Source organism: Balaenoptera borealis (genome assembly GCF_965194805.1).
Source record: "Balaenoptera borealis genome assembly, chromosome: 11".
NCBI lineage: Eukaryota > Metazoa > Chordata > Mammalia > Artiodactyla > Balaenopteridae > Balaenoptera > Balaenoptera borealis.
Genome location: NC_138868.1, coordinates 16,881,992 through 16,895,271, shown reverse-complemented (window position 1 = coordinate 16,895,271; position 13,280 = coordinate 16,881,992). Strand labels below are relative to the sequence as shown.

The following is a 13,280-nucleotide window of genomic DNA, read 5'->3' as shown; positions in this document are numbered from 1 at the left end:
TGCTACTTCTCTGCCTCCTTTGAGGTTTTTTTCCCTTTACACCCCTTAAATATGGATATTCAAGGTTGTCTTCGATTCTGTTATCTTTGTCTACATTACCTTTTAGGAAATTATGAGCTAGCAGTAGATTGTAAATGCTGTATAGGCAAGGTCCACTTCTGTCTTGTTTATCATTACGTCCCAGCATTAGCACTGTGTGTGTGTGTGTGTGTGTGTGTGTCGGGGGGGGGGGGGCGGTATTTTGTTGAATAAGTAAATAAATGGGATTTCATTTGTTCTTATGACTTCAACCATTTCTTCTTTGGTGGAGCAACTTCTGGATCTTATTTCCAGCTTTGACTTTTATCTCAGGTTCTAGTCATCACTTTGTACATGTTCACGAGACATTTCCACTTATAACAGCATGTGACGTCTAACCTGAAATTGTAAAATTAGATTTATTGTTGTTCTCTCAGAAAACTCCCCAGTTTCACCCACCCATAAGGCCATTTATGTTCATGATGTCACTATTCTCTTGGTCAGGTTTACATTGTAAGTTATTTTCAGTTCTTTCCATTCTCTCATTTTAATTGTTTCCATTCCCAAATCTTCTTAGTTCTTTCTTGAAATGTCTGAAAAACTTATCCTTCTAACAGCAGCTTCATTCCAGGCTCTTTACCACACGTCTAAAATACTAAAATGACCTTTTTCCACCCTGATATCTTTAATTCTAATCTTTCCTCCCTAGTTCTGTCTGATATCCAGATGCCAGATATTTTCAGGAACAGCTCTTTTTTTTTTCTCTCTCTCCCCCCCTGCTCCTGCTCACAAATATTAATTGAGCACCTACTATGTGTCAGGTGCTATGCTCAACTTTGTGGATATAGCAGTAAATATGGCAGACATGGACCCTGTCCTCATGGATGTCACAAGAGCTAGAAGATAATCAAATGAATGGAGAGACATAATTACAACTTGTGGTTAGAGCTCTGAATTTAGATTTTACTCTAAATGCAATGGGAATAAATGAGGTTGTGACATGCTCTGGTTTGTATTTTTAAAAGAGCTCTCTGGCTGCTGTGTGAAGAATAATTCAGGCAGAGGCAAGAGTAGGAGACTAAATAAAAGGTTGTTTCAGTATTTTTAGTGGGAGACTGCTGATTTGGACTCAGATGGTGGCAGTGGGGAAGAACAAAGTGAATGAATTTGAGGTATGTTTTGGAGGGTGAACCAGGTTTCTGGCTTGAGCAGTTGGTGGAAGGAGGTGCTGTTTACTCAGAGGGAGAAGGAGCAGGGAGTTTTGCATTTTATTTTGCTCTTATTTAGGGAGGGTCTGTAGAGGGAATCAAGAGTTCCTTCTTCTACATGGTATGTTCGAGATACTTGAGACTTCCAAATGTAAAGTAGGACATTGGCTATGAAGTCTGGGCTTCACATGACAGGTCTGTGCTAGAGGTGTCATTTGGGAATTGTCAGGATAACAACAACAATAACAACAGTAAAGGGATGGTGATCAATAACAAGTGTATAGTACTGACTCTGTGCCTGGCTTTGTTCTAAGTGCTTTACATGCAGCCTCCAGTAATCTTGTCAAGTTGATAGTGCTGTTATCCCCATGGTACAGGTGAGGTGGCTGAGGCACCGTGTTCCATCACTTGCTCCACATTGCACAGACAACTATTTGTTGAACTGAATTGAAACTAATAATCTAGATAGTATGTAAAGCTATGGAATTGCACCATTATCAATTCAGGGCAAAAGAATAGAGAAAGAGGAGCAGAGAGCCAAGATTGAGCTCACTGCTTTCATCACTTTGTTTTCCAACTCAAAAGTCTTTATTTGCTCCTACTGGCACAAATCGTAAATGTAAACTCCTCAGCCAGACTGTCAAATCTTTACATAATCTATGCCCCACCAACTTTGGTGTCTCACTGTTTCCTGTGCGATTGCACTATTCTGCTGAACTATGTCTTTGCTCCTTAGGCATGCTCTCCACCTTCTCATTAACTTAAGTCCTCTCCAGGCTTCAAAGGCCCACTGTAGCCTCGAAGCCTTTCCTGATGCCTCCAATGAAGAAACTAATAATAGTTAGTGCATGTTGGGTGCTTCCTGTGAGTTTGGGAAATGAGAAACAGGTAGCGGCTTCTACTTTGTTTTGTTTGACCTTTCTGCTCATTTGTGTTTTGTTTTTATAAGCATCTTCTTAGTAAAAAGATGGAAAAATTTCTAGTAAGTAGCTCACCTAGGAGATCAGAGATGACTTGGAAAACCAGATGTCTCACTGTTGACTAAGACCATTAATTTGGAAGCATATTTTGCGTCCATGGCCTTTTCTGATTGCGTTGGGATCACTGAGATTAAGAATATGATACTTGAAGCAGCATATCTGTCCTGAGCTTTGTTTCAGGCACTACCATGTGGAATGGCAAAGGGGCATCAAAGAAGGCTGGCAGATAACATGTGGCCTTGCTTGGGAGCTTACATAGGATGACAAGACATGGGCATAAAAGAAAGAGTCATGTGAGGGGTCCACCAGCAGCTCAGTTGGGCAGCTCTTAAGCGGAAACTGGTCCTCAGACTTGTTTTGTTTATATACTTCCCAGGGTTTTTAAAGAAACTGAGTTAGTTGCCAAAATTTATAACTCAGGAGATTTCATGTAAAAATCCCGTTATCAGTTTCCCTGGAAAAGCCAGAAGATGGGGCAACTCCAGGGGAACAGTGAGGGAGCTGCAGAGTGGCTCCCACCTGCACGCAGGCCCTGTGCTCTCTAGTTCTCCATGGTCCCCACGCCCCACTGTGTTGCACCTGGCCCGCGCCCCTTGTTTATGCTACTTGCTGATGTTTGTGACCCTTACAGTATAGTCAGGGTGCCATATAATTCAGATAGGAAATAATTACAGGATTTCAGAAGAAAGAGAGAGAACTTTGGAGAGACAGCAAGGTGGAAAAAATACAGGCTTTAGAGCTAGGCAGAGATCTAAGTTCAAATACTTGCCTACCTGCCTCTAGCCAGCCCTTTGCCTTAGAAACGTACTTTCCCTCCAGCTTCCTTTGCTTATAATACAAAGGAGAATATCACGTCCCTTACAGGGTTGTGGTGAGAATTAGCACTACTGGGTACAAATTGTCCCTAACATGCCTGGTACTTTAGCAGCGTACACCATGGTTGATCATGTCCAGAAAGTCTAGCAGGATGCCTTGGTTTAAGTACCTGGAAATTGTTATGAAAAGACACTTGGGGCAGGGAAGTGGGGAGCCAACTCTAGGTGGATTAAAGAGTTAAATCTAAAAAATATAGACTTTTTTTTTAACTGAAAGGAAATGCAGTTGTATATTTAAGTTTCCTGAAGATGGGGGGAAAACCATGAAGGAGAGCCAAAGAAAGATCAGTAGAGTTGACGGCAAACCTTTTGAGCTATTCTGTGTTAAATATCATAAATGCAGTTAAAAGGCAAATAGCAAATGAAAAAAATATTTATAGAAAGTATAACAAAGGGAAAATATCTTACTATACATGGTTACAGGTCAATAAGAAAAACATTAACACCCCATAGAACGATGGACAAAAGACACAAACAGAGTTTACAGTAGAAGAAATGCAAACAGCAAATAGCCATGTGAAAAAACGGTGAACTTGGTTAGTAATTAAAGAACTCTATGTTTGAAGAATGAATTGCCATTTTTCCCTAATTTTTTTTTGCCAATTGATAATGTTCCATACTGGTGATGCGCTCAGAAGGCAGGTGCTGTCACATTTTCTTGCTGGAATTATAAATTGCCACAACCTTCTTAAAGCAGTTTGGTGTATAAATCAAAGTGCCTTCAAGTTCATACCCTTAGATCCAGCTATTCCACTTTAAAGAATATATCCTAGAAATATACTCAGAGATGTTTAGCCCAAGATCTACTTGCAGTAGGTTTTTCTTTCCTTTCTTTTTTCTTTTTTTTAAAGTATTACTGGTATATTAAAATCTCTGTTTCCAACCATGTGTACCTAACTGCTATATCCTTAGCACTAGCATAGTGCCTAACATATGTAGGTGGTCAAAAAATAATTTGTGAGTTTTAAGGAGGAAGGATGTGTTCATACAAAGGAATATTATACAGCCATATTATAAAAATACATTACATCTAAGATGTAGAAAATGCTCACAATACAATGTTAAAAATGAGTGCACGATTGTATGTGTAGAATATTCCCTGTGTATGTGTTGTATGAATTCTGGATGACGGGATTAAAGGTGATTTCTATATTTTCTTGGTGCTTTTCCTCAGTCATTCAGGACATATTTATTGATATGTGTGATAGGCATTGAGCGTTATTTCAAAAGGGAAAGACAGCATAGCCCTCCCCTCATGGAGTTTGTTATCAGAGATCAAGAAAGCAGACATTGAACAGGTAATTACAAGTGTGTCAATTACTCTAGTGAACTTATGTTACTTTTATAGTAGGAAAAAAAAACTATGCCAATGATGATTTTCAAGCACTGATGTTTGTATTGGCTTGGCCAAAAGTTTCGTTCGTTTTTTTTCCATAAGATGGCTCTAGTAGCACCTAGTTGTCTTTAACTTCATTTGAAACAATTTTGTTAGATTGTATTGTGACAGCTGTCATATCAGTGTGCATTAAAAAAAAAAACAAAACGGGTGAATTTTTGTGTAGCCATTTTAATATTAAAGATGGGGGAAGCAACATTTTCAACATATTATGCTTTATTATTTTAAGAAAGGTAAAAACACAACTGAAACACAAAAAATTATTCATGCAGTGTATGGAGAAGGTGCTGTGACTGATCGAACATATCAAAAGTGGTTTTCGAAGTTTCGTGCTGGAGATTTCTTGCTGGACGATGCTCCACGGTCGGGTAGACCACTTGAAGTTAATAGCGATCAAATCGAGACGTTAATTGAGAACAATCAACGTTATACCACGCAGGAGACAGCTGACATACTCAAAATATCCAAATCAAGCATTGAAAATCATTTGCACCAGCTTGGTTATGTTCATCGCTTCGATGTTTGGGTTCCACATAAGTTAAGCGAAAAAAACGTTGACCGTAGTTCCGCCTGCGATTCTCTACTTAAACATATGGAAATGTTCCATTTTTAAGACAATTGTGATGGGCAGTGAAAAGTGGATACTGTACAATAATGTGGAACAGAAGAGATCGTGGGGTGAGCAAAATGAACCGCTGCCAACCCCACCAAAGGCTGGTCCAAAGAAGGTGATGTTGTGTATATGGTGGGATTGGAAGGGAGTCCTCTATTATGAGCTCCCCGGAAAACCAAGTGATTAATTCCAACGTATACGGCTCCCAGTTAGACCAACTGAAAGCAGCACTTGACGAAAAGTGTCCAGAATTAGTCAACAGAGAATGCATAATCTTCCATCAAGATAGTGCGAGACCACATGTTTCTTTGATGACCAGGCGAAAACTGTTACAGCTTGGCTGGGAAGTTCTGATTCATCCGCCGTATTCACCAGACATTGCACCTTCGGATTTCCATTTATTTCGGTCTTTACAAAATTCTCTTAATGGAAAAAATTTCAATTCCCTGGAAGACTGTAAAAGGCACCTGGAACAATTCTTTGCTCAAAAAGATTAAAAGTTTGGGGAAGATGGAATTATGAAGTTGCCTGGAAAATGGCAGAAGGTAGTGGAACAAAAGGGTGAATACGTTGTTCAATAAAGTTCTTGGTGAAAATGAAATGTCTTTTATTTTTACTTAAAAACCAAAGGAACTTTTTGGCCAACCCTATAATTTCTAAGACACCTTTTTTAGGACAAGAAAGGCGCAATTACATGAAAAATCTACATAGATCTCATACAGTGTGAAGTTTCCTTTCCAATGAAAAGAAAAATGTTTAGATTTCTTATCTGTTGGGTGGTTTGTAGTGATATAACAATATACACCCAGGCTTTTTTTTTTCCTAAATAGCATTTTTAAAAAAATATTTATTTATTTGGCTGTGCCGGGTCTTAGTTGTGGCACGCGGGACTTTTATTTGCGACATGCGGGCTCCTAGTTGCGGCATGTCGCATCTAGTTCCCTGACCAGGGATTGAACCCTGGCCCTCCTGCGCTAGGAGTGTGGAGTCTTAACCACTGGACCACCAGGGAAGTCCCTAAAGAACATTTTTCTAAAGGAAACTGAATAGGCTGAGATCTTGGTGAGAGTTGTGGAACTTTGGAAAACCCCAGCATTCACTGGAAATTATAATTAAGCATTCAAATGAATTGGCTATGGTTGGGGAGGGAGTGAGAATGTTGATTAACATTAATATAAAAAAAATTTTTTTTTTGCTTTTTCCATCTACTTGTGAGGTTTCAAGTGTGTGGGAAACCAAGACTATCAACAGCAAAACCCACCCTGTAGACTGACTGTGACCCTAAAAGTTTCTTTTGACTGGGATCGGGAATGGAAAATTTTATCCTAAGCCATGGCTTTTTAATGGGTGTGTTTTGTTTTGTTTTGAAGAAAGACCTGAGTAAATCAGAAGGGTTACAGAGCCGTGTTTGGGTAACTTAACCATGCTTAATGGCTGTGAGTGCATTCCTCTAAACAGTCTGAACTGTGCTTCCACTGTCGCTTATCCATTTATCAACTGAGCCCTTAGGCTTAGCCACGTGAGCTCCTCTGGCCTTTTATCTGCTTCCTCAGTGGAAAAAGTCTCTGTGTATCTTGGTTAAGTTAAAGCGTGGCTCTTTGGTCTGTTGCTGCTCTGGTCTCAGGGGAAGGAAGCATTCGTGAGCTCTGTGTTGCCTCGGTAGAATTCCCTGCCCTCCTTTCTGTCTCCTTCTGTGAATTAGGAATGCACTTCCTAAGCCAAGGGTGTTGGAAGGAACAAATAACAAGCAGCAAAGTAATGACATCACCTCTCGCTGTGAGTGTCCTGGTATCACTGTCCCCTTCAGGGACTGATGAGAGTAGCTCCCTGCCAAGTGAAGGCTCACCCTCTTTTGCTCTTTGGAACAACTAATGGTTATACTGGATGTAATGTGTTTCAAACCAACTTGAGGCTTTCTCTCATTTGAAAACCTCAGATCTTAGGAACAGTGAGGGAAATGTGGCTCTGCTGAACGTCACTTTCCATCCATGCTGATATTTCCCTCTTGCATTTGGAATTCTCTTTCACTTGCTGGGTCTATTCCTGCTGCATGTTTCCAGGTAGAATTACAGTGCTCCCCTCTTCTCTTCCACTGGCCTTAGCACTCCCTCCTCCCCAATAATGGTGTTTGTTTTTTTTTTTCACGTTTGGAAAACCGTAAGTAGTTCCATTTATTTGGAGCACAGGGTGCCTGTGAGAGAGATGTAGGAGCTGAAACTAAAGAGAAGGAGCAGGCGGGTCATCAAGAGCCTTGGGTGCCAAGCTCATGGATTTGATCTTCATCCTGAAGCCTTTGGGATGTCATTAAAGTATTTTAAGCAAGGGAGAGGAATTCTGAGATCAAATTTGCATTTTATTACAGTGGCTCTGGCAGAGCAACACTGGATTAGAAAATGCTGGCTCTTAACTTTTCTAACTTCTCCAAATTACTCCTTACACCTGTTCCCTGGGCTCACAGACCTGTGTACACGGGATGGGGCTTGGTTTCTTGGCCTCTGGGCTGTTGCACGTACAATTCCTTCTTCCTAGAACATGCTTTTCCTCCTTAGTGTATTTTTTTTCTTTTTTTAAATTGAAGTGTAGTTGAGGTACAATGTTATCCCAATAATGTTTTAATGTTCTAAGAGATCTTCATCTCAGGATTCTCTTCCTGTTGTGTTAAGTGTCTTTCCTGTCCACTGCACTCTCCTGTCTTAGTGTCTGTGCTTGGTTTATAGATTAAGGCCCCGTTGTACTTCTGGATTATATAGAGGGCAGCAACAGTTCTGTTTCTAGCTGTGTTGAACCTTGATCTGGTAACTGACTTTACAGCCTAAATCAAGGAGCCTTGGACCCTCTGATCTCATGAACGATGCATCCCTTCTGATATCTTTTCTTCAGTAGAACATACGTCTCCTCTGTCTGGAATACTTTTTTTCAGAGAGCAACCTTTTGCTTTTCTGAGATGGAGCTGGGCTACCTGAGGACAGGGTCACCTTCCCACTGGTTGGCTGAGGGGTCAGAGGTAAATGTTTTGGTGCTTACTTATTACTGGAAGACAAAAGGTGGCAGACACAAAATCAATCACTGAGACCAAAAGTTATTTCAAACATTGCTTATATCTTCTGCTTATAAAGTTACGACAGTGCTTGACAAAGTCACTGCCAAGGGCTGGGGACTGGAACCTAGACTGTTTATGAAAGTTCATTTTGTTTTGATTTTGATTTTCCTGGGGAAAATCATTGTAAACAGTTACATTCTCAGAAGCACCCCTACAATAATAAACATAAACACAGCATTGCAGTGAAATTAATCCTGTAGTAACCCAAATGTAATCTCTTGCATTGCAAGTGAAGCAGATGAATGGACGAATCTGCCCAGAATGGAGGTGAAGAAGTCAGGAAACTTGGGTCTGTCCCGGTCTCAATTCTTGATGTGCTCTCTGTTGCTGTGAGCAAGGAAGTTGTTTAATGTGCCCCTTTGTCAGCGGTGGAGGAGGAGTGACACCACCTGTTGGCCGTATTGCAGCCCGTGCTGGGAGGCTTCATTACGTGTTGGACGTGAATTGACTTTGAGTTCTGGAAGAAAGGGGCAGTGTGAATACGGGCATTTGTATCCTAGGTGCTCAGGAGTTACGATCCATTCTCAAAGGCTTACACAGCCAGTCTCAGTTTAGCAGCACTATTCTGGTCACAGAAGAGCTCCCTTCTTTGAGAAAAATCTTGTTGTTGACTGTTGTGGAAAGAAACAAGAATATATCTCCAAAATACCAAACTAGCTATAGGAAGAGTTGTGACTAGTTTTAACATAGGTACCAATTAGTGAATTAGCATAAATTATGAAAAGGGGGTCAAAACTCATCACACCATGTCTTGTTTGAAAGCCTATTCTCCTAACACTGTGTCAAAACACATGGCACAGAATAAGGCAGATATAAAGAATTATTGTATAAATGACTTTGAATTCCTTCATAGGCCAGAATGTGCTTTTCTGCACTTTGGATGCTGATAATACTAATACTAATAGCTGTTATGCTGTACCTAATACGTACCAGTCTCCAAGTAATTCACACATATGTAAGTTGAGGCTCACAGCAGCCCTGTGTGGCAGGTACTCTCGTCATCCTCATTTTACAAGTGAGTAAATTCAGGAACAGAGAGGTGAAGTAACCTGCCTAAGGCCAGTCAGCCGCCAAGTGACAGAACCAGTAAATGAAGCCCTGCGGTCTGGCTGAGTGGAGGCTGGCATTTCTTTGATGACCAGTGTCATGTTCTGTTGAAGCATCTTGATCACACAAGCAAAAAAATTCAGTGCAATGAATGCTGTTTTCTAGGAAGAGCATGGAGACTACACATATGTGGACAGAGTGAAGATACCCTTGGATCACGGGACCTTGTTACTCATGGAAGGAGCCACCCAAGCAGACTGGCAGGTGAGAACATGCAAGTAACGTGGATTTGCTGTCATGCTGAGGCAGTTTCCTGACTGGCTTACGGTTATTAATTTCTATATCAGACGTGGTGAAAAGCAAGTGGCTTTTATAATGAACAAGAGGCAATAAACTGACATCTTTTCCAAGGGGTTTTGATTCTACTGACAGTCAAAATGGCCCTCTACAGCAGCGGTGTCCACTAGAACTTCTTGTGATGATGGAAATACTCTGTATCTGTGTAGCCCAATGTGGTAGCCACTATACACATGACTGTTGATCTCTTGAGATATGGCTAGTGTGCTGAAGAACTGAATTTTTAATTAATTTAGAGCTTCAGGCAGCCAGTGGCTAGCATATGGGGCTGCACAGCTCCATAGCTTAGGCCAGGCCATTCTTAAGGTGTGCAAATTAAGAACACTTAGCATGAGAGGGGAATCTCATGCCTGTCTGTGATCTCAGCCATTTATGTGTTCTCTTTTGAGCTTTGGAAAAATGGCAGGAGGCTGAGAGGAAGAGCAACACTTAGAAAAAATGAAACTGTCTCCCTGTGAGGGTGCTGACATATCACAGTGAGGGTGGTGGTGGAGATTTGTTTCAGAGAAGAAGACCTTTCTCCACAAGACTTAAAAGAGCTATTGCTGCTCATTGAAGGGAGATAAAATTGAAACATGTCTATGTCCTCATAAATAAGTTTTAAATTGCTTTGGAATAAAAGTGTAAGTGTGTGTATGTCAGAGTTATTCATATTTCCATTTAGCATCGAGTGCCCAAGGAGTACCACTCTAGAGAACCAAGAATAAACTTGACCTTTCGGACAGTTTATCCTGACCCTTGAGGGGCGCACTGGTGATGTGAGGTCTTGGAGAGGGAAGCTGTGCTGAGGCTGAGCAAACCTTCCACCATGAAGAAACTTCCGGAGACTGGTCCAGCTGCTCTCATGGCGTGGCTGTTTGGAAGATGAGGATGGGATTTGCTTCCCAGCTTGGAGTCCTATTAAATGACAGCCTGCAATTCATGTTTGTAATATGTTTACTGTGGGAACAGTAATCCCTAATCATGTTTTGAAATCACATATTTTCTTTAGGCAAATTAAAAACTGCTGTGGCTGTGTTCACAGATGATTTTGTCCATAAGCAGTTTTTTTTCTGCCCTCTCCCGCTTCATTTGAAGAAATATGAATGGACTTTGCCTCCGGGGTAAATCCACACATGTTTGTTCCTTGTGCCTTTAGCAAAGTGGAGATATAAATATGAGTCAGTGACTCTGGAGCCTTCCGTAGGCAGACAGCTGCTAAAACCCAAACAGAGCTTTGTTGAAGTCTGCCTTGACTCCTGAACATCTTGGCTTGTGTGCTATTGTAATGCAAAGCTGCATATTCTGGGAGCACTTTATTTAACTGAGTCTCCTTGCCTGTCCATCTTCCCAGGAAATGCTCAGACAGGTTACAGGCCTCTGAATAAAGAGCAGAGGTGGTATTCTCCAGTGCATCTCCAAGCAGCCACCTGGACTACTTGAAATACAAGAGAAAACTGTCCCCTCAAAGGGAGGAAGAATTGAGTGATGTCATGAGAAATTTCGGCTGAAGAGCAGCAGATGCCCTGCTAGTGGCAGCTGTTCTGCATAGATTAGTTCCCCCTGGAGAATGACTTGAGTCATTTAAACCCTCGCCAGATAGGAGCGGGAGCAGTCCTACAGGGAATAGACTCAGTCACCTAACAGTCCTGTTCACTTTAGAGCTCAGTAGCCCTATGACTAAGGCTTTCTTCTGACTCAGTGTTTTCTTCTACACATGTTCCCGAGATGAAAAGCTTAGTCTCTGATGTCACCAGGGTTCCCAAAGCAGACAGAACGACTGCCCCTTTTTGCATCATAAAAGCACGTGTCTTCCTGACCCCTTGACTTAGGAGCAGCATGCCAGTTCCAAACCAAGACAGGGAAAACCGGAGAGAAAGAGAATGGATTTAAATGGATGAAAGTAGGGCGAGAGAGTTAGAGTTTCCCTTAGCTCCCTGTGGGGAAAATTTACCGAGCCTTCTTGCTTTTGATCTTGTTTCCATTCCATGCTGTAAGATTGATGATCCCCATGATCACCATAAAATGCCAAAGGCTGGGCAGGTTCTTCCCCGGAAGGCAGATGAATGCCATGCCTGGCCAGGCGCTGTTCTCTGAGAAGCTCTGTAGCTTCTTGAACCAGAGTCTCTGTCTTTTAAATGTTGTTGCCTGTGTGCTGCTCCTTTCTCTAAGAAATGCTAAATGCTTTATAAAATCTGAACGTCATACTGACTGAACCTTCCCGTGAGGGAGGTACAAATAACCATAACTATAAAATGAAACCTATTTAATCCCTAGCTTTCCTCCAATTCAAACAAACACAACCTGGCCAGGGCGGTGCAGCCAGCTTTGGCTATGAGTTGGCTGCATGACCTGGGGAAATTCCTCTTCTGTTCCCCCAAGTGCCAGAGCTGGCAGATGACTCCAGGTCTTACCCACATCCTTCCTGACCCGGGGTCATGCTCTCCCCTCGCGTCAGCCACGGTTTCACCTCTTCCCTCATCACTGCCATGTCTGTCAGGGAAACTAACTCCTACTCTTCAGCAGACAGCCTGGACCACCGCCTGGGTTTCTTCACCTGAGAGCAGCAGTCTTAGGTTTTGTTTCTTGCTGTCAAATGCCGGAACTGCCATTCTTTCTACCACTAAGATAATGTCCCTTCTGAAATGTAAGTAGGTACTTGCCATAGAATAAAAGTACAGGATTAGGACCGGACAGGAATTCCAGACCCCGGCAAAGGACGCCCATGCTCAGTGACTGCACCAACCTGTTGCTGTGTTTTACTGGTGGTAGATCTTAACTAGGAGTTAAGGGCGAAGCTATTTTTGCCAACATTACTTGTAAAGCAGAGGGAGCAAATATAACGGCTGTCGCATGAAGAAAAACAGGTCTAGTTTTTTAGTTGCCCGTTTATTGAGCTTTAATAACCTGCCAGGACAATTTAATAACCGTCCTAGGAGCTTTTCATACATAATTCCTAATCCTCCCTGAAGCCCTGCCAAAACAAGATGCTATTCCCATTGTAGAGACTAGGCAACTGAGCCCCCAAGAGGTGAAGTCATTTCCTAGGACTTAAAGAACGGCAGAACCAGCACATACAGCACAGGCTAATGCCTAGACCGTGCTTTTCCCTCTGCCATGCAAAATTTAGGCAGAATAGTGGGCACCCCCAGGCCCATGAGCCTCAGGGCTTGCTCCTTGCAGAGCGGGCAACCCAAGCTCACCCTAGTGCCCTGCTGGCCAGGCTGACTGCCAGGCCACTCTGTTTGTCCCCTGGCTTTCCTGTGAACCAGTGCAGGTATCTGCACCTCATCTCTCCTTAATCAACATGAGCATCTCCTAGTCAGAAACTCTGCTGCCAACTGGATTAGAACTGTCCAGTTTACTGGGGGGAGCTCATTTTGGGCGGACACAGTCCAATTTATGACAAATTAGACAAACTCTCCTCTAACCTTCCTGGCAAGTGACTGGGAACATGTTTCCTGACCATGTCCAAGCAAACTTTCAGAGGTAGACAGGTGGTCCCTTCCTCCCTTCATTCTTATATGTGAGTACATTTGGGGACCCTGATGCCCAGACTCAGCATCCGGCTTCCTCACGATGCTCACCAACACCACGACTCCCATCAGCAGGCAGCCCAAGAAGCAGGGTAAGCTCTGCACACTGAAAACATGTGGACAACAGGCACCTCGCCTCGAAGCATGGGTCGGAACAGCCTGACACAACAT

General features: G+C 42.3%; 1 protein-coding gene across 4 annotated transcripts in view; it reads left to right on the top strand.

Annotated features, from left to right (window-relative positions):
• ALKBH3 (alkB homolog 3, alpha-ketoglutarate dependent dioxygenase) overlaps window positions 1-13,280 on the top strand; it is a 45,766-nt gene that overhangs the window by 24,798 nt on the left and 7,688 nt on the right. For 2 of the 4 annotated variants that reach the window (XM_082343844.1, XM_082343845.1), the window contains exons 9-10: window positions 9,403-9,501; window positions 10,259-10,619. In XM_082343844.1, the coding sequence (XP_082199970.1) occupies window positions 9,403-9,501; window positions 10,259-10,336 (177 nt within the window). In that variant the 3' untranslated portion in view covers window positions 10,337-10,619. Of the gene's footprint in view, window positions 1-8,010; window positions 8,095-9,402; window positions 9,502-10,258; window positions 10,620-13,280 lie in introns of those variants that run through there. The other 2 variants (XM_082343847.1, XM_082343846.1) reach the window with 2 other exon arrangements.